This window comes from Tyto alba, unplaced genomic scaffold (genome assembly GCF_018691265.1).
Source record: "Tyto alba isolate M040663 unplaced genomic scaffold, T.alba_DEE_v4.0 Super-Scaffold_1, whole genome shotgun sequence".
NCBI classification, from domain to species: domain Eukaryota; kingdom Metazoa; phylum Chordata; class Aves; order Strigiformes; family Tytonidae; genus Tyto; species Tyto alba.
In genome coordinates, this window is record NW_024881261.1 from 328,283 (window position 1) to 350,236 (window position 21,954).

A 21,954-nucleotide genomic window follows, 5' to 3' on the forward strand; every position below is an offset into this window, starting at 1 on the left:
TGAATCCAGTCCAAATCTTTTAGAAATGTTCTCCTCTACCACTGTGTGAGTCTTCCTCAGAAAGACTGATGAACAGAAGCTGTTTGCCTATTTATTACCTCTTTGCTACAGAAATAACTCAGAAATTGCCATGAGGGAGACAAAAGTGTAACAAGCTGCACACGCTTATTCCAAGTTGCTGAGTAGTTAAGGGTGTGTCTTCTGAACCCTCTTAATATTAATAGTAATGCCTATGCTAATTTGAACTAAAATGAGGACTTTCAAATCAGATCCACTTGCTTGTAAGGTGATCTTGATGCAGAGGGGTCTGAAGAAGCTGGAAGAGAAACAAACTAAAAATCTAAGTCTTCCAAAGAGCTTTACATGTATGCCTACATCATAAGGTTACAATCCAGCATAAAATGTACTAAACATCTTTATCTTGATGACTTCATGGCAGAGAGCCCATTAAGAACCAAACTCAGGACAACCTATATTCTTCTTGCAAAGGGCAATTCAATAACTTGCTGATGAGTAAGTATTCAACCATGGAAATATATAATGATGTTTTTTGTTTCTGTAATTTTTATGCATGTCTGAGTGGGATAGAATGAAATAGAAATAATCTCAAAATGGATTTATTGAGTGATAATTACATATTAAGAAACAGGAATGTGTTAAAAAAAAAGAAGGAAATGGCACGGGCAGGGAAATGAGGGCTGCAAAGCACGTCGAAGTTAGTGGGAGTTTGCATTGTTAATAGAATTTGGTTCAATTACTAAATACAATTGAAAAATTTAGTCCGGAAAGATGTTTTGTTCTGGTATGTGGCTTTTTTTTAAAAAAACCCAAATTGGACGATTTCTTTGACTAAAGACTCACATTTTATTTACTCCTTGTCAAGCCATTGGGTTTATTTTCATTAAATATTAACTAACATTTTATTTAAGGCAACTTCACCCAGATCTTGAAAAGCAAGAATGAATAAAGTTTGTTACAAGTCAAAAAGTTGAAACTCTTGAGATACTCTATCCCTATATGTTGCTACTGATAACAGTAGTGTCTTTTTGTCATATGCTATACTATCAAGGCATGATGGGGTCCTGGGGCCATTTGTCACTGATGAAGCAGTAGTGCCTAAACTACTTACCAGTGGAGTCAATAAATACCTTTTTTTACCGTAAAACTGAAGGAAATCTCTTCCTCCCCACTAGAATAGCAGGACATTGAGTATGAATTTCTAGTGGAGCTGAAGCAAGCAGAGCAGGTTTCCAGCCACTGAAAGGCCATAAAGCAGCATTGTGGTGTGACGATGGATGTGGAGCGATGCTGTATCTTGCAGCTCGCACACAAACCAGTCTGTCCTGGGCAAAGATGCTGCGTGAACTGTGCCTCTATGAAGGGAGATGCAGTAGCTGCCTCTGACTCAGAAAGCCCTTGTACCATTGTTACATACAAAACCCCAAGCCATATGAATCTCAAGATTTGTATCTGTCACTACACAACAGTTTAGATAAGGTGGCCTTAGCTATAAAGGAAACAGAAGTGATGAAGATTTCAGTTACACGCCAAACTATTTAATGCAACAGCAAACTAGTGTCTGTATACAAAGGTGTCTGTTGCCTGATTCATAAATGGCCTACCACAAATAAGCTTTATATAAGGCATTGCAATTTCTCTATTCCCCGTAAGTACTACTCCATTTACCACTAGTCAGTGGTAAGGAGCTGCACTGTAAACTTTACAGTAATGATAGGGTTTTACTTCTGTCAACACTAAGTGTATGGCCAAATCTAAATAAAGTTTTTCTTTTTTCACAGAATACTGATCTTGGTACCTCAGGGTAGTTTTATCCCACTTTTGAGAATTACTATTTTCAGGTAAAAATCTGTTAAACAAATTTTTAAAAGGTTTTAACAAAGCTTCACACATACACAGAGATTTTGTGTATTCAGTTCATCAACTCTCACTATATTTCTGCCTCCAACTCAAGAACAAAACTTGCCATTACAACAAGAGTTGCTGTGTGTAGTATACAGGCAGATATGAGCCTGTTCCTCCATCTTCAGATACCAAATTTTTTCTTCTCAATCTTGTTTTTGGTAAGCAAGCAAAATATTATTCTATACTACATGGTGTATTTTTGAAAAGACTCCTTCTAGGCTTCCATTTACGACAATGACAATAAATATGCATATGCTTTTGATATACTGCTGCAAATATGCAGAACACAAGCTTTTTTTTTTCCTCTCTTCTTTTATTTTATACCATCAATGGGTGCCTTTCAAATACTAGTGCGTAATTCATCCATAGATGTTAACATTTTCTATCATGGGAACAACCAGGAACAAACCAAAACGTAAAAAGGATGCATTTTTTTCCAGGTACAGGTATTTCTTCTAAAATAAGATAGTTCTTAGATGGAGAAAAAGATATTTTATAGCATCTACCCAGGTGATATTTTGCTTCAGTTGAGTTGATGGGTTTCTGTACTAGACATAAGCAGAAAGAAGATTAATAGGTTGCTTCAGGTAAATATTTATCACAGACTTTCACTATGCATTATAATACTCCATTTAACTATTCAAATTACACCTGCTTTTATGAAACTAATTTTCAACTCAGGATATTATTAATGGTTAGCTATATTTGTGTTTTCCTAGCTACAGTCCCTGACATACGATGAGCCCTCTTGCCCTGACTTAGAGCAATCGCTTGCTAACGCTTAAAGATAAGCACGCAGTGAAGTGCTTCCCGCATTCTGGCTCAGACGCTCCACAAGTTACAGCTGCAGGACCCTGGGCACCGTCAAAAGGTTTGGCAAACCTCAGGATCTGTTTCTTAATGAGTACGCCACCAAGCAGTAATTAACCCGCAGCCCTACTAGACAGACGAGCACTGTTAAACCTGGGAAAGGTGCAGCGGATACCTGGGACCCGGCATCAGTATCTCATTAGCTGTAAGCCGTTGTCAGGACAATTTCCCCAGGTGCATCTGAATAAAGTCTCAGGCTCTCGAACGAGCCAGCTCGGGGACGGCTGCAAGGTGTCCCGTCAGATAATTGTGGCTGCTTTGTCAGGAGCGCTACTGCTTGTGCCGAGAGGTATCCACCAGCCCTTGCCGAAAGACGCACGCCCTCCAGGCGCTCCCTCCCTCCCCCTCCACCGGCCTCTGAGCCCGAGCCAGCCAGAAATGGGGCTTGTCCTCCCTCCCAAGCCCTCCTCGCCGGCCCAGGTACGGCCCTGGCAGCGAGGAGAGGAGGCGGCGGGGCGCGCAGAGCCACGGCCGGCGAGGTGGTGGTGGCAGGTGCGGCTGCGGCCGGGCTGCGGGGAGACGGGCGCTGCTGGCACCGCTGGCACCCGCCGGCAGCCGGTGCCAGCTGAGCCTCCCAGCTGCCAGTTGCTGCCACGCAAGGCATAAAACATACACTCTGAACAATCACAGCCGCAGAGCCGAGCTTATAGACTGCATTATTAATTAGTATAATGACGCTCAGCCCTGTTAGAAAGCACAAGATAATTGTATTTAATTTGTGTACGTTTTAATTACGGCCCGAGCAGTGCCAAATTTGATCAACGTATCATCTTTTCTGTTCTGCTCTGTAACTGTGTTTGTATTAATTTGCATCTGAAACAGGAGGAGCTGCTAAGCCCTACTGGGTATACAGTTCCTTTTAGTTTTTAAACAGTGCCATCTTTCACTTTGTGATGCTGTGCGAGACCTCTGCCCGCTGATAACAGTGTCATCTTTTCCTGTAGCCGCAAATTAAAAGCAGGTTTATGACCACATGCTACTAGACCCTCCAGGGCCCCAGAGAAGGCAGCCAGAGAACAATTCATTCACTCATCTCTCCCCTTATCCATGATGGAAGTAAAAACAATTGCATCATTTAATTTACTATTGCAACGAGGATATGGCTCATTGGCCCCTCGTTGTTTTGAAGATGGATTTAATTAACCTCCTATGAATCTTGCCAATAAGCGTGGCAGCATCAGTACGGAACAGAGGATGTCAAAAAATCAGCTGCACGGACGGGTAATCAGTGTTTCTCAAGCTAGCTCTGCTGAGAGGACTTACAAGTGCAGAGTTTTGGCCCAGCAGAAAGCCAAGGAACGGGAACATATTGAGTTAATACACTACAGACTTACCTCTGGGAATCTGAGCTAAGGTCTGACTTAGGCTACTGAGAAAAAGAGAGGTAATTGAATAATTCCTAATAGCCACATATATCTTTAATGCAGAAGCCATTTGCAATCACTGGAAAATAAATAATTGCAATTAACTACACTGTTAAGTAAATATACAGTCCCTTGGGGAAGCAATCTGCATGCTTTTATAAGTCTGGCTACAATATGAAACTCATCACAGTGTCTATGAGAGTAATTTATAATGAACATTTAGCAGGTGCCTCAGATGGGTTGCTGCAATTTACATTCATTAATAAAACTGTCCTTATTAGACCTGAAGTTTTATGCATTTTAATTTAATAAATCTTTATTACCTTTTCATTTTACACTGGATTTTGTTTCCAACATTTCCTAGAATCAGTTTAGCTTGTAAAGAAAGTCAAAATCTTTATGAGACAAAGCTATTTACAATGAACTATTTGAGACGATAAAACCAATCCAGCGTCTTATGCACATTTCTAACAGGAATGAAAACATGATCTGAAGCTTGTAAGCTATTAAGAATGATTTATTCCATGATATGCAGGTTTATCTCAAAAATAAAGAAATGTAATTTTTCTTTTATAAGGACGGCTGAATATCCCTTTACTGAAGGAAGAAGGGAATCCTATTGCAGTTTTAAACTACCAACCACTATGGAGCAAAAGAACACATTAACTGAAGAACATGAGAAAGAATGAACAAGTCCTTTCATACATACAAAAAAAGGCTCTTTTGCATGATTTGTAGCACTATATTAAAAAAATTCCTTCCTAATTATATGAAGATTTAATAAGACATAATGAGGTTTTGATAGTCCTCATTCAGTCAACATTTAGTCCCACTTTAATGAATTTGTTACTTTTGTAAGAATGGGTCCACTTGCAGTAGCATTTGCATACCTGTGCCTCCTTGCTTCACCCTGCTGTAAAAGCTACAGGAAGAGTGTCTGTTCTTTTCTCAATTACCAAAACCAACTATTCTTCAATGCAGCGATCGGCCAAAAGACACATACCTCATCTTAGAAATACCTAAAGAGGTTTGTGTGGGTTTTTTTGTCTGTGAGTCAGATTTTGAGTGGCTTAGGGGCATAACAGCAATGTTAAAACACTGTGTGTGAAATGGCACTTTTATCAATCTAAAAAAAATGCACTAATCAGCTTCAGTTCTTGCAGAAGAGGAAAGATAGAAGATTAGACTTACAAGCATTGATGTGAACCTAGAATAGGTAGAAGTAGGTTTCTCAGCTGTTGACAGTTTTCACCACATCACCCTTCCAACTATATTCAACAGCTCATGACTACAGAGCAGTAAGGTTTGAGATCAGCCTCAAAACATGCACGAATCACCTGAAAATGTGCATTTATTGCTACGTGTATATTCAGTATCTACTCTGGCATCACACAATAGACTGAAATGTGTACAAGACATGAGTTTCACCTTTTGCAGATTTTGCCCAAACACCAAAAACTGGTTCATCGGTGCTTAAGTTACACTTCATAATCCAAACTATTAGTAATTTCACATCAGCAATTCTCAACTACATTCTTTCTCATACTCTTATCATTTAGAGAATTATTACTGTTCCATATCCTTTTTCTTTCTTAAGACCTAATTTCAATATTTGTTAAATAAGAACAGGAGAAGAGCTGTAGACATTACTGTTCTCCATATCCCAACCAGCAAATGGAGAGATGGGGTGGAGATGCAGAACTGGGTGCAGAACCCTTAGAGGGATGGAGAGAAAGGGAATGAGTGGGTTAGAGAGAAGACTGGGAGAACACACCCACAGGTAAGATAAATGTCTTAAAGAGAAACAAAAGATATTTTTCCATGGCCCCAAAGGCAGAAACCAGATACCAATTCAGAACTGGGATAAGACAGCACCCAGGCACACAGTGATGGTTGAGAGCTGAGACAGGGAATCCTCACCCAGGCAGTTAATCCAACATACAGAAGTTTGTAGGCTCCTACCCTTAATAGATGGGAGCTCACAGTCACGTCTGATCCAGCTGCCGGAGAGATTCCTTCCTTCTTCAACTACTGCCACTCCATGTCATTCCTCAAGCCTGTTGTGCACTGAGGTGCTTGGGATGTCGTCTGTTCACCATCTTTCTTAAAACATACTTCTGCTTTCTGTTAGCAACTGCCCATTTCTTGTTTGAGCCAAGACTTCTGCAATTTCAGCACCAGATCGCTATGCAGTTACTAATTTTCTCATTCTCCTCCACGTGCAGAAGGAGAAATCAGAATTAAAGCAGTGAAAAGAATGCCTGTCATCTTTTTCATATTTTGAGGCTAAGGATTTTTTTGATAAAGGGGCTTCTCCATGCCTTAAAATAATTTTACCAATGCCTAGCACCAGATAGTTGTGATGGCAATTACTACTTCAGACTTCTTTTCATTTTATCAGTGAGAAAGGATCCAACTGAAAAGTTTCAGCAGTCTCAGCTGTTGACATAAACCAGATGTGCAGCTGTGACGATGTGTAGGTTGATACCCTGCTATTCAGTCATTACTTGGTACGTGAACAGCATGCTGGGCTGTATTAGCTGCCGGCAGGTTGAGGGAGGTGATCCTTCCCCTCCACTCAGCACTGCTGAGGCCATACCTGGAGTACTGGGTCCAGTTCTGGGCTCCCCAGTACAAGAGGGACATGGACATACTGGAGAGAATCCAGAGCAAGACCACAAAGATGACAAATGGACTGGAGCATCTTTCATACGAGGAGGTGCTGAGAGAGCTGGGACTGTTCAGCCTGGAGAAGGCTCTGGGGGATCTTATGTATATAAGCACCTGATGGGAGGGAATGGAAAAGACAGAGCCAGGTTTTTTTCAGTGGTGCCCAGTGACAGGACAAGAGGCAATGGGCACAAATGGAAATGCAGGAGGTTCCCTCTGAACATGAGAAAACATTTCTCATGTTGTTCTACTCTGAGGATGACCAAGTACTGGCACAGGTCACCCAGAGATGTTGTTGAGTCTTCAGTTTAAGGGATATTCTAAATCAAACTGGACACAGTCCAGCACAACCTGATCTAGGTGACCGTGATTGAGCAGAGGGTTGGACCTAGATCTCAAGAAGCTCCTCCCAAACTAAACGACCTGCATTTTATGATTAGGTCTGCTTGAAGATGTACATAAGGCATGATCAGCATTAGCAGACAGGTTCATTGTCTAGTTAGAAAGGTAAAACCAACTTAGTGATTTCCAGCCGTAATTCAAGATCCATGAACTTGAAAGGGCACATGTCCTAAGCACAGGTTTCCAATACATACTCTTTTTTATTTCTGAAAATGCCTTCTATTTCCCCCATTACAGATTTGAAACATCAGCTACTTTGTAAATACTGCAGCCAGCATAGTTCCTGTGTCATCTTTGTGACTGTTAATGTAGTATTTTCTTTTAGCAGTGTTTCTCTGCAAGTGCATTACTATGCTGAAATGGTTTCAAAGAACACAATTTGCATAATCCCCACTTTAAACATTTTTCAATTCAATACTTTTTCAATTGTAATAACATTTTCTTCCATACTAAATGGAATGGTATTTGTGGTCACAAAACTCAGAATTGCCAGATTATTTCAAAGCACTGAAACAGATAATGTTTATAAGGAAACAAGCATGAAATATGTAGCTGTGAAGATTATAAAATGCTTAAAATAGTAAGTAACATTATCATATGGATTTACTAAAGAAAAATGTTCCTAAATTTTTGTTTTAATCTATGAAATTGCTGAGGAAAATACATAGTCATAGCTAGAAGAAATGCCATATACGAAGTTTGTTTTCTGAAAATACTCTTAAAATAAGCTGTGTTAAAGAAAACAATATTCCAAAAATACAGAACATAATTGAATACTTCAATGTTTCAGATGCCATGTTATGCTGTCTAGAAGTACTGTCACACAGCAGATGGTTCACTTATCCTGTGCTGAGGAATTCAGCAGGATCTACAAGAACTTACCACTTGGCTATGAATTAAATGGACACAGCTGAGATCTTAAATGCATACATCATCACCGCCTAGCAAAGCTAACCATGTCTGGTTTGGCTTTGGATAGGGAGGCAGAATTGCTTATGCCCACGACTATATACTCTTACTTCTTTATGATACGTCAGTATTTTTAATACAATTAAACATTACAAATTCCTCCTGAATGCTCACTTGTCAAAGCAAATAAAGTCAGAATTTTAAAGAAAGAAATGACTATTGTGTTTGTAATAACAAGAATGTGAAATTCTTACACGCACTTTTCCTGATGTATTCAAAGCATCTTCTGCAAATAATATTTAGTTGAAAAAAATACACACACACACACACACACATATTTGCATCTGACAGGACAGCCAGATGCTCAGCGATGACACCAATATTGCCAGAAGACAGCAAGAGCCTCATCTTGCCAGGTGACCTGTTTTTGTTCAGGGAAGCACACCTATAAAGATGAGAAGATAATCAAGTCTCCACATCCACCCACAGCCTGACCACCTCACTGAGAATCACATTTCCAACTCAGTGCTAACTGCCTAATTAGCTATTAATCTTTTTGATGACTAATGGTTCATTTGTCTTTTGGAGTCTGCAAAGATCCTAGTCACTGCACAAAACCCGGGACTCCATAAGAAAAAAGTGCAACTTAAAATATTTCTTCAGATTTGAGTAAGAGCTAAACCAATTACTTCAACATAAAAGCTGTTCATCAGCTTTTTTTTTCTGAACAAAAGATGTTTGTTTAAAAGAGAGAGATGTCTTAAAGGAGGAGGCCCATGTTTTATAGACGAACACATCACAGCAATAACAGGGAGCACACCTTGAACTTTTGCTGGCACAAGCACAACTTGATAAAAAAATATGATGCCACCACTGTTTTTTTCAACACAAAAGACCATACTATGCCAAGACCCTATGATCACATGAAAATTATGTGATTCATCGTCGCATCAGCAATATGGTAGGAGCTAAAAAGTCATGCTAGAATGAAGTTGTTCCTATTTTACTAGATAACATGAAGTCAGATGGTCAGAGGTGGCAGAGAGGCTAACGCAAGTGAATGATGGAGCCAGATATACAACTTCTTTGTGAGTAGTTATTACCTTCTAAAAAACATTTAATTAGCAATTCCAGTTATGGCTTATCAAATGGCTGCTTAGCAGAAGTCTAGAAAGGAAATATCTTGGCTGACTGTAACCCATCAAGTAGGGTAGATGTACAGGCATGATTTCCTAGTTTTTATACAAGGATGTTGCTTCTTATTCTGCAGGTAGAGCCTGAAATCTTTTTGTAGGCCAAAATGACTGGAATCCCCAAACAGCATTTCTGTGGCTACATATATGATATACTTCGTATATGATATACTTTATCCCTCTCCAGTTTACCGAGTTACTGTCAGCCCTAACTGTCCTGTAGTGAGTCAAAAATAAAAACTGTTTTTTTCTGGATACACGTGAAGGGTCCGGTTTATCTTGAGCAATCCATTTTGTGATTAATATGACTTTCTCCTAAAGACTTACACTTTGCATACTGAACTTCACATTCCTGAGTTGCAGTTCTTGGAACTGAGGAGCACACAATGATCCATCCTATTTTCTTGGAAGTACAAGGAACTTTAAAAGACTCTTGAATCAGCAGTCTCAGCCAGAAATGGGTTTTTATTCCAAAACAGTTAAAATAAGCGCAGTTTATTAAGCCTAAGTGTACTTGCCTGAAATGGACAAATAGGATTAGGAAGATACATTCAAGAGTTTCAGTGGATAACTAATTCTTTTAAAGAATATGAAAATACAGTAGTTTTCAAAGATTAATATAGACAGTTACTATGGCCAGCTGACAGAAAAAATACTCTTCCTCGGTCTAGACCCACCTAGCACTTGAGTGGTGATTTAAATAAAGCAAGAGTGGTAAACTGACTCACTGAGACAGAAAGAAAAGGAGGAGGAATATTTCTACTGATGACCACAGCCAAAGCTGTGAGCTGTGATGCTCTGGGCTGGTGCTGGGAGAGTGAGAGGAGGCAGCTCCTGACTGATGCACCGCATCAGCCACCAAGTTCCTGCAAAGTACTTGGGCAAACGGGAATAGGAACTCTGTTTTTTTAAACATCTGCTCTAACAAACAAAGGGGAAAGGGCACCTCTGCATTTTGAAGACACAAAATGACAGCCTGTGCAGGATGCCACTGTGTAGGCAGCCCTACAAATTTACTGACGGAGGTCACGACCCTCCCACTCGCACTTCCATAGATCCATGTGAATGAGGCAAGGAGAGATTTATGGGACCAGTTCTGCTTCCACGTTTACAGCAGCAAGTGTTTTTAGAGTTTACAGAAAATACTAGAAGCTAATAAGTTGTTTCAAATAAAAAAATTAAATATATATATAATGGTAAAACTGGAAATTAGAATGGCCTTGGATCCAGTGTGAAACATTGCAGAGAAGCTGATACATACTAGAATTCATAGTCAAACTAATACAAAATTTATAGTAATTTTGTATATGTTGTGAACACTTCCATAACATGCTAGGAATAGACGTGCTGGAAGATACCTGGAAGCAGTGCACAAATAATTAGAATGCTGTATCATCCAAAAAAATCTAGCACTTCAAAAAAAATTTAGTAGGCAAGTATTTGAATTTAAAAAGCGGCAAAATACTTGGCCAGTTTTGCATGTGTAGGATCAACTGAATTTAGCTGACCATCAGAAAAAAAAATTACAGTCTTAGAGCATACCTTAAAATGATGAAAATGGGGAAATGTAAATCCTTCTTTTGTGTGTACTGCCTTACTAAATACGTTTCCTACTTAGCAGGTTTATTTCTGGAAACATCTGTAACATGAAGGATGATGAACTGAAGATGTTTAGTAGTAAATGAATCCAATGCCAGCCAGACACGTCACAAGCAGTAGTGTAAAAGCGTCTGTAATTTGCTGGCCAATGGGTCTACAATCGATTTTCAAAACAGCAGTGCCTTCCAAGAGGTCAGACTGCTAGCGGAAGATTTTCTGGATGTTTTGCAGTAACAAAGTGGTGGCATCTATCTCCCTTGCGGGGAGGGACTGGCCTCCCAGCCCGTGCAGCCACACAGGCCCGGCGGGATGTGTCGGCCCGATGGTATCTGCCAGGGATTGAGCTGCAAGACAAACTTCTGAGGCTTATTACTATAACTCTTAGGAGCATTTACACTCCCGTATGTTTATTTCCAGGAGAAGAGTGGCTGGGAGCTTTGGCCTGTCGCAAGGAGGGTGGCATCAAGCATGCCGTGTGAGAGCTGGCGGCCGAAGCCCCGCCGGCGCGGCCTCGGTGCCTGGCACACTCCCAGAGCGTACAGCGGCCCGGGGCTGCCGGGAAAAACTGGCGTTCCAGGTCCTCCCATGCTCTCTGTGCTTTGAATCACACAACGGCCCAAGAAAACCAGACTAAAAGGGAACCGCATCATTGGCCCTTTTCAGGCCGAGGACAACTTTAAAATGCTTTAAATGGATGAGCTGTAGGTATTTCTCTGAACGTCATCATGCCAAGCCACAAACTATGCTCAAACTATAATTCAGATCTACTATAAAACAATTGTATTTACTATGCTTGTTATGCTACAGACGTCTTATTTCTTTCTTGCCAGTTTATCCCTGCGGACAATGCACTTGTTATTGCGCACATGGACCTCAGAATTGCCAGAAGCCTTTACCTGTTTTATTGATTCCCCCCCCAGATTACTCCAACAACCGTAAAGCAGATTTTCCTAGCAAGGAAATCAATATGGCTTTAGATTAAGGTTCCCATAAAATGTTTAATAAATTATATATTAATGATTTATTGTCTATTAATTATGAATTAATAAGAACAACATTTTTAGAATCTGATTTAACACACTGCACTTCAGTGTCTGGACTCTACATTTGAAACAGCTCTCAGATTCTCCCTTTCAATGGCTTAACTGAAAAATCCTTTAGAAATATACTTTATTCTTTGTGTCTGGTATAAGTACAGTCTACGTTTCCACAACACATATATTTCTCATAGCATCTGAGTGTCCAAGTGTTCAGCACACTGTGGTCTCAAGAGGGAATTCAAAAGGTCAGCAAGAAAAGCGGAGATAAATTTAGTAATATATACAAAGATGACAGGTCAATGGATTAACCCTTAAAATTCCTAGTATTAACTACACCGCTGAATAGTCAAAAGAACGGTTAATATCAGTTTGCCTAGGCACACATTTAAAATGTCAGAAGGGACTAGGGTATTTTTTGGTGCATGAGGCTCCATGAGCACAGGCTAACACTTTGGCTGTCACTGAGCATTAGGTAAGTGATCACCTCTGGCCATTTTTGTACCTGTGCCACCACTGCCAGTTCTGCACAGCCTTGGTCAAGGCACTCCACCCTCTGCCAGCTTTGGAAAATTGGCACAGTTGAGAAACACCTTTTATAAACTAGTTTGTGAAGTGATTTGGGGTTGGATCTTATATACAATCAAATCATTAGGTCCTATCTAGAATAATTCCTGCTAGAGGTGGCCTGTAACTCTGCCCTTCCAAATTATACTTTAGAAACTGATCTGTCTCCCAGGAGCCTAGACTTTATTGTCAAAACAGAGTGCTATGTGTTTCTTGTTGATTTATTCATGACTGTTCCGGTGTTAAGGTACTGTCAAAGATACACTGCCTGTACTATCACTTCTGTGTACCAAACTGCATGAGACAACCATTTCTTAAATCTGTTGGGTCTTCCGACATATTGTTTTATGAACTGTACCAAATGTAGAGGACTGCAAAACAATCTTAGGATGACTTTAATTGTGCATATGTAAATTACACGTAGAAGTTTCTAGATCAACTTTAATTATATTTAATTAATGTTGAAAAGTAGCTGGGTGAAATTCTGGTTAATGGGGTACGCTACTTAAAAAAAAGCAACAGAAAATATGTATTATCCTACTGCTTTTTACACTCACACATGCATGCACCTCATCTAGGATGAATGGGAAAATGAATTTGATTCATCTTCAAAGTTTACCTCGTGTACTCATATGCAACTTTAATTTGCTTTGGGAAAGGATTTGTAAAATGAAAAGCACTGTGTCAGGACTAAGGATCACTTGTACTCTTACTACCTGTTGTGCAGTTCACTCAGTATGCATCATCTGTGGCTAGTGCCATTATTTTGTTAGAAGTGGATTGCTTTGAAACTCAGAGATATAAATGTAGGAATCTTAATCTATTGGTAATAAAGAAAGCATTCTCTGCAGTTTCAATCCTGCAGACTGCTAGGCAGTTAGTAAGTTAGGAAAAACATATTGCACCCTTCATCAGTACTGGGTGTAGGAGATAATTCTGCTGCAGCGTGATTGATAGAGGTGTTCTCAGACAGGAGCGTTCTCAATAATACTATTGCACCACTACTGAATAATAAACAAACAGGCATAATATTTCAAAAACAAATAATCTATAAACATTGATGATAACTATGGTAACCGCAGTCTAGCAAAGCAGGATGTAGTCCTTAACATATGCAGTATAAAGCTGCATATTCTGAATCAGTGAGTTGAGTTTCCTTTCCACTACGCTTTAAGTTTGTTGGTTAAATGGTTGCAATGCATAAAAGACTCCAAGAAGAAAATTCTTGGCTCCATACGCAGTGCTGTAATGTCAAACTCCTGTTTTTCAACAGATGAAGGACTAATCATCACATAAGGAAGAAGAACTGCACCACACCTGTATGAAGGGTAGCGAGCCTTTGACACACAGGCCACTTACTTCCCCTGCTTGATTTACAAAATAAAAGCTTTTGGTTTAGAAGATACATGCCTATCCTCAAGGACACTGAAAAGATACTACAGTATCTCTGAGAATTACAGTGGGAAAACCATGAGATTAAATTGGTTTTCAACCTGGATATTATTTCTGACCCCATGTTACCTGGAGCTGAGCTTTAGCAGTAAAGTCAAGGTAATCTCAACTTATGATGAAAAAGGTTTACCGCATTCTTTTTGGCTTTATATGAATCTTCCAATTACCCTTCCACACTGAAGTGCTACTGTCACAATGGTTTGCACAAATATCTGCTTGTGTTTTTAAAGTGTGGATTTCTATCACAGACGTTTGGGACATGTCTCTTATTCCCCACAGAGTAGAAATATAAACCAGCACTTACTCCACTTGCAGTCAATGATTGTGAGAGTCACTGTGAACCATAAACATACAGCAAAAGTCACAAACGTACAACAGAAATGTGGTATGCAATGCTGAAGCCAGAAGAGATTTCCAACAAGGGATCAGCATGCCTGCCAAAAGAAGACACTCCTGCATGCATTGTGAAGACTCCAGGTCTCATCTTGGATGTGTTCCCACATTTCCCCTTTCTATACCCAGGACCATGCGCAGGAGGCATGGACTCTGCAGTCCAGTGGCACCTACAGCCAATACTCACTTTACACACCGCTACTGGGAAGAAATGTGGCACACCAGCTGTGGTTTTCGCAATTGCTTCAGCAGATTCACAACAGTGATTTTCAGTTACCTGTCAGATGTTCCTGTTCAATGTATTCATAGCCAAGTCTGATGTCAATATTAAGATTAGTTTGTCAAGTCACTTTTAACTTTTCCACAGGAAAAAATGTTTGCGAGACAAAACCTGGTAGGGTCTACAACAGAAGAAAAATAAAAGTCCTACCTCTACTACTGCTTTGGCATCCAGTCTGAAGTTGAAATCTCCAAAGACAAAATATGAAACTTTCTCAAACCGTTGATCTATAATTCTGGAAAACAAAACAAAACAAAACAAACCTGTCATCCAGCTTCACATATATGCGAGGATGCACAAATACACATATCTTATCTTCTATGCACAATCTCAGAAATAATTATTGGAATGATCAAAACTACCAGTTTATACTCAAACAATATATTAACCATGGGTTTGGGCTGATTTTCTTTGCTTAGGCAATTCTATCTACAGTCCCAGTGAAATAATGCATTTGATTTCCTTTGTCTGGCTGAAAGCAATTTGTAGGAAAGCAAGTTTGCAGCTGTTAGTGCAAATAATGCAGAACCAGCATTTGGGCACCAGAGAAATCTCGAGGGCATCATGGAGGTAACCCCACACCATTCAAAGTTTAAGTATATGGCTTTGGGCTAGGCAGCTAACAATTATGAACCCCAAAGTAGTGGTGAGTTCCGAGCAGGTCTGCTTTTGAGTTTACTTATCTGCAAGACTGTGATCATGATGTTTACCAGCGTTTGTTAGTGCTCTAAGAACTATATGAAAAGTGACACATTAGGGCTAAGCATTAATCGTCACAGCTGACAGAGATGGATCTACAAGGTTTTTCGCAGTTCAGTTATAAGTTCTCTAAGAGAGTTCTCTTTTTTGTTCAAAGCAGACTTTTACCAAGGCTGTAGCTAACACCTAACAGGTGATCTTTTCAGATGTGGAGTAAAGATTGATTTTTCTCAAGCCTTTGCTCAGTACTAAACAGGGAGATAAGGTATTACTGTTCATTTTTCAAATCTTATATTATTAAAGGCTGCTACTATATTATTAGCTTATCTATTATTAAGAACAATTGTCTGGCACTCCTAACAACGTGCAATTTTACATGCTTCCGGAGATCTTGGCATTTAGAAATCCACTGATATACGCTTAATTTCAAAACAGGAATCAATACAATTAATTTCCTATCAGTAGCTGAGGAAGGTATGAAATAGCTGAAATGCAACCGTGACAGCTACAAAGCATACACACAGACAAAATGCACAAAAAACTGCAGTGGTATACTAGATGTACAATATATAAGAAATAAGGAACAAATGCAGGGCTGTGTACATTCTGGGAATATATAAATACATAAGTGTTACGGTGCCAGAAACCCCAACTGAGCCAGCGGCAGGAACCCATATAGATAGGTAAAGGATTATTAAGGAAAGCACAGTAAGTAGGCTTCCTGGAACAATACTGCCCAGCAAGGAGGCATTCACTTCAAATGGCTTTAAAAGTTTTAATACATTAGATCCACTTAGATTTTTCAAAGCTACAAGGAAAGATGCAACATCGGATTTACAGAGAGACGCTGCTTCTCCTCTGAAACACATCTCACATTTTTAGTCAACAGTAATCTATTATGTAAGGAATATTATTCTACTGAAAAGTGAATGTGCACTGGACCTAAGGTAGTATACCGGGTTTCCATGGCCATGTTTTGGCTCCAAGCCGGCCCCGCCGCCGGCCAAGGCTGAGCCCAGCCGCGGCGCTGGCAGCGCCTCTGGGATAACGCATTTAGGAAGAGGAGGAAAAAAACTGCCCAGCCGCAGCAGCCAGAAGGGAGGAGTGAGAACAGGTGGAGGAAACAGCTCTGCAGCCGCCACGGGCAGTGAAGGAGCCGGGGGAGGAGGTGCTCCAGGTGCCGCAGCAGAGGCTCCCCGGCAGCCCGTGAGGAAGACCGCGGTGAGGCAGGCTGTCCCCTGCACTCGCAGGGGTCTGCTGTGGAGCAGATGCCCACCTGCAGCCCGGGGAGGACCCCGCGCCGGAGCAGGGGAGGAGGGTGAGGAGTGCTCCCTGGGGAGGAAGGACCAGCCGAGACAACGGGCCATGGACTGACTGCAGCCCCCGTCCCCTGCCCTCTTGCACGGCGCTGGGGAAGGAGCTAGAGAAATTGGGAGCAAAGCTGAGCCCAGGAAGAAGGGAGGGGTGGGAGGAAGGTGTTCGTGAGATTTTGGTTTTATTTCTCATTACCCTACTCTGATTTGAGTGGTAATAAATTAAACTGATCTCCCCAAGTCGAGGCTGTTTTGCCTGTGACAGTAATCGGCGAGTGATCTCCCTGTCCTTATCTCGACCCACGAGCCTTTTGTTGTATTTTCTCTCCCCTGTCCCACGGAGGAGGGGAGTGAGAGAGCGGCTTTGGGGGGCACCCGACGTCCAGCCAGGGTCAACACACTACAGGTAATGATCATTTGAAGCAAAATCTCTTGCAAAGAGTTATCCTTTTCTGGTGTGAAAATCTCCAAATCCTCCATTCAGCTGACAAATTATTGCAGGTACTGTTAATAAATACTGTCTACTGTCAGCTCCCAGCAAGCTTTGAGAAAAATCTGTCACTCTTGACCTGTACATAACATTAGTTTGATTAGTGCCCTCATGGCACATTAAAGGAAAATGAGAACTTAAAAGTTAAAACATTTACATTATCACAATTTTCTAAGACTATCACTGCAAAATCTGATATGCAACTTATACATAAGAAAAAATGATTTTGCTTTGCCAACTTTCCTGATTCATATCTTAGTTTTGGCTTTGCTCATTGCCATTTACTGCTGACAAAGAAATGACAGATACTGCAGGAATGACATCAAGGTCTAGAGAAGGCCTCTTAAAACAAATTGATATTATGAGAATGATGCCTGTGATTGTATTATGCAAAGATGGATTTTCCAAATAAACAGACTATTCCAAAAATAGCCAGTCAAAACGTCTCCTAACCGATGAACAAAACAGCTAATTAGTCTGCTTCTGATCAATTAATTAAAATTCAGTCATTTTATAGTCTTGCACATTACCTGATTTAAACATGATTTGCATAAAAATAAATGCCAGCTTTAAAACTGATAATTTTAACCAGTTGCTCCCCCTGTAGTTCGTCTTGTTGTGTATTTTAGAAAGAGTGTTTCATGACAGATTGAAGTAAAATAGTCCAAAGGTTACTTCTCAAGAACGATGCTTTAAGTGGCTTCTGACATATCTCCTTTTCACAGGTGGTGAAATTTAAGTGTACAGTAAAATTACCAGCAGTGGTACAGCAAGGGAGATACACATTTATGCACTTGTTAAATGATCTGGGATACCTAACAATAAAATATGCTTTAAATGACTCACCTTAATACATGTATGTAGCCTACTGTCCTTGCCATTGGAACTTATTACTAGTTCGAGAGTTTCCAAATCTTAGACTTATTTCAGCAATTTGGTACTTTGATAGCTCTATTTTGAAATACTTAATGGTGCCTAGAATTGCACTGAATCATTGGCACAAGAACTAATCTTCTTGATTGTGCTTTTAGAATCAGACTCCAAGTTAGCAAAGGAGATGGCAATAAAGAAGAGTACAGCAATATTTCCTCCCCCAGGATCATGCAGGAAAGCATCCTGCTCTGGGGGTGCTGGGACAGAAACTGAGCACTGCAAACACGCTGATTTTCGCCAGGACCAAGGACACGCACTGAAAGTGTTAGGACTGGAGCAAGAGCTAAACAAAAGTGTTCCATTCTTCTTGTTTCGGCATTCTAAGCCACAAATATATACAGTTCATCATGTGTACAAGTAAATGAGAACTCGGAAAACAATTTTTTTTTAAATGAGTGTTTGAAAATGAACTAGGATGGCTTCAAAATCTGCGCTATTCTACTTTGCTATTTGTTTCTATAACAATACCCTTCCTTTAACCATGAATCAAATAATCCTTTAAAAACGTTGTCATGAATCAGTCAAAGGAGTGATAAATCTGAATCATACAAAAAGAAAGCAGCCAACCTATGTCACCAGCATTAATCTTATGTTTTTAGCGGGAGGACCTACTGCCATTTCCTTTAAATTGTACTTGCTGACTACCAGATATCCCAAAGGGCTTCAACATTCTTTAAGACTCTCTTATTTTCTGTAAAAAATTTTCTAAATAGCTTGTGACAAAATAGCTGACTCTGGTAAAATTACATGACTGTAGACAAGCTACAAATATTTCACTTCCACAACTCTATATGCAAGAGCAAACAAAGGATCATCACTGCCTTCACTAGCTGTGCTGCTTGCTGTGACCTATGCAGGCCCATCAAGAGATGATGAGCAATCGGGATGTATCCAATGCTTGAAGGCAAATAATGCGTAAAACTCTTCAGACTACAGCCCTTCCTTTTGAGAAGGAGAATTCTTTCCTTTGAAGAGGTTGGACGAACACTTCCACTCTTCTAATCGTTCGTTCTCGTTCCAGAGGTATCGCTTATCAGAAAAGAGCTTCTTTGCACTTAGAACATACCAAAGAAGTATCTTTTACTTCTGCACATTTTGGAAATCAAAACAACAAATTCAATATGGCAAATAAGGACCATTTTCAAAGGTGAATATGCAGCTTATGGCTGGGTTTATTGATGACCTTGTTAAACTTTAAAGCACACAAATGTACATTCCATAAATGATTTCTCTTCCAGTAGTTCCACAAACATAGAACTTTAAATTGCATAAGGAGTTCTTGATAATAGTATTAGATTCTTCACACTTGGAACACATCCCCTTAATTATTTTGCCAGTTCCAAACTAGTTCTACATTTTTAACTGATGGCTCTACATTGAATTTCTTCTGGACTGGTTGGGTTATTCTCTATTTTCAAATTTTGTTGTATTTTGAGAAGAGACAGACCACAAACAGTTTTTGAAATAGAGTTGAACAGCTTTTTAGATATGACAGAAGAGTAAAAGAAGGAAACACTCAGGCAATTGTAACTTTCAAGTAAAGCTTACAGTCAAAGTTAGTCACATGCTTAAATGTTTTGATGAATCAGATCCATGGTTCACACTTTTTTTTTAAGAAGTAAAGCTTCATTGGTAAGGGTGCAAATTAATGTTAAATTACTACAGCAATTCCTTTGCTGCAAAATAAATACATTTAATTCTTACTTCGGTCTAATAACTGCAGGTTGCCTCACACTGGTATCAGCAAGTGCTTTACAAACCCAGCAAGAAGTTACTGTGTCTGCACTGGAAATGTACTTGCTCTGCTGCGTGGTTAAGACTTGTAGCAAAATGACCTCCACGCATCAGTGCTTTTAGCACGGCAGTCCCCTGACACATCTTCCTGAAACCCTGTGACAGAACTTGTCTGCTATTGTGGGTGCATCAGGAGAATTACAAGAAACCTCTGAAGGCCTCTGAGCTGTGAAGCTGAACAGCTGCTCTACCTTGAGCTCGACTGGGCATCCTGGGGCGGAAGCACTGCCCAGCTGAGAGCCCAGCCTGGCCGGCCCCGCGCCACGGGCAAGCCCCAAGAGAAGGCAGACGAGTGCCACAGTACGAGCGAGTGCTCAGGGTTTGGTCTTGGAGCCTAGGACATGCCAAATTACTGTGACACAGAGACAGACCTCTCAGTCTGGATGGCACTGCTAAGCAGATTGTGAAAGGTGAATTTTTTCAAAGCCATTTAGGAGATCTGGATGCCATGTTCCTATCAAGACTCAAATGAGTAAGAGGCAGACGTTCCTCTCCTCCTCAGTACTACTGGAAATCTGTGTTTGGTTATTAATTTTAGCCTCTGCACAGAACACCAAGAGGAATTGCTTAGTTCAGTCTTAAAATGAACAATTCCAAGTTACTGAAATCACTGAAATCCTTTCATAATTTACTTTAAAATAAAGTACTCGTTACAGTAGTTATAATTACAAGTTACTTTATGCGATGCACCCTCTTTTATAAAAGCTATATGGCGTACTGTATATATGTTTCAAAGCACTGAAATTCAGCCAGAAAATAATAGGGCAATCGGAAACATGACTGACTTCCCCTTGCTTTATACTTATCCCCCTCCCATACTGGAGAAGGAGAAGACAAGGAAGCAGCTAAATATCACCGATTTGGTCATGGAAGAGAGCAGCTGAACATGATTCAGTGTGACAAGAGGCACTGTGATTTGGCTAAACAATTTCTCAGGGCACTTTGTAAGGAGGATCAGCAGCATTATTCCTTTAATAGCCATGTCTAATGCAATAGCCAGCTGGGTTTTGTCCCAGACCAAGGTATCAGCATCAGGTCAGAAGGTAACATTCTGTTTACACGATTATTTCCTAAAGCACTTATCTTCTCCTCGGTGTGAAAGTTGACTTTTCTGTTTGTAAGGAGACCTAAAGAATTGAGGGAATGGGAAAAATTAGCTACACTGAGCTGGAGCTGAATGGCATTAAGTGGGAGGTCTGAGAAAGGCTGCTGCAGCGCTCAGCAGGACACCTTATTAGCCGCGTCATCGCAGTTCATTCAGGCAAGCCATACCAGTGTCACCAGCATTCCCACACAAAGACAAAGTTCTTCACACAGTCTATAAACATGCCTCCTTGGCCAATTCATCCTAACTTGACATCGCTGAAAAGAGGGGCTTGAGGGGTTTTTTTGGGGCTTTTTTTTTTTTTTTTTTTTTAAACACAACAATAACATAACAAAACAAAACAAAAACCTTGCAGCTCTGCCAAGCGGGCTGAATGAAGGAGAAGGAGGGACACTGTCACGTTTCTTGGGAAGAAACAATCCAGAGGTCAAGCCATATTTTATTCAGTGAACAAATTTTTATAATAACTAAATGTGTTTAAGCTAAATACTAGCTAATATGAGCACTTCTGTATTTCTCATACAACTCTGGGGTAAGATACTCTCTTGCCACAACCTCTTTATTTGTGCACGTTATCCATGCAGAGGAACTAAAGGTACAAAAGCTGCTTTTTCAGAGAACATGTGACTGCCTATATAAAATAACCTTTACTAAGTAAAGGAATAAGAAAATCACAACTAACTATGCCGAGAAGAGAGGACAGCGCAGTCTTGGTGTGGCACTCACTTCTCAGGTTAAAGTGTTAATCCCGCTTACTGCCGACCTAAGCAGAGCTGCGAACCACAGGTTCTGTTTGGATCTGAATCCAGCAGAAGTAATGCTGGCCTACGTCTCTGCATGGGATGGTAAATCCTCTTCAGCTTCAGCCCATCAGCGGAGTGCTCAGGAAACACCACAGAGAGGGAGCCAGCCGGGCCGTTTGCGCCCGCGCGGTGTGCCGCCGCAAAGGGCATGCTCAGCT

General features: G+C 40.4%; 1 protein-coding gene across 4 annotated transcripts in view; it reads right to left on the bottom strand.

Annotated features, from left to right (window-relative positions):
- The window catches only part of INPP5A (inositol polyphosphate-5-phosphatase A), a 248,190-nt gene that overhangs the window by 59,121 nt on the left and 167,115 nt on the right, over nt 1-21,954 (bottom strand). For all 4 annotated transcript variants that reach the window (XM_042787472.1, XM_042787459.1, XM_042787468.1 and 1 more), the window contains exon 9: nt 14,810-14,894. In XM_042787472.1, the coding sequence (XP_042643406.1) occupies nt 14,810-14,894 (85 nt within the window). The remainder of the gene's footprint in view (nt 1-14,809; nt 14,895-21,954) is intronic.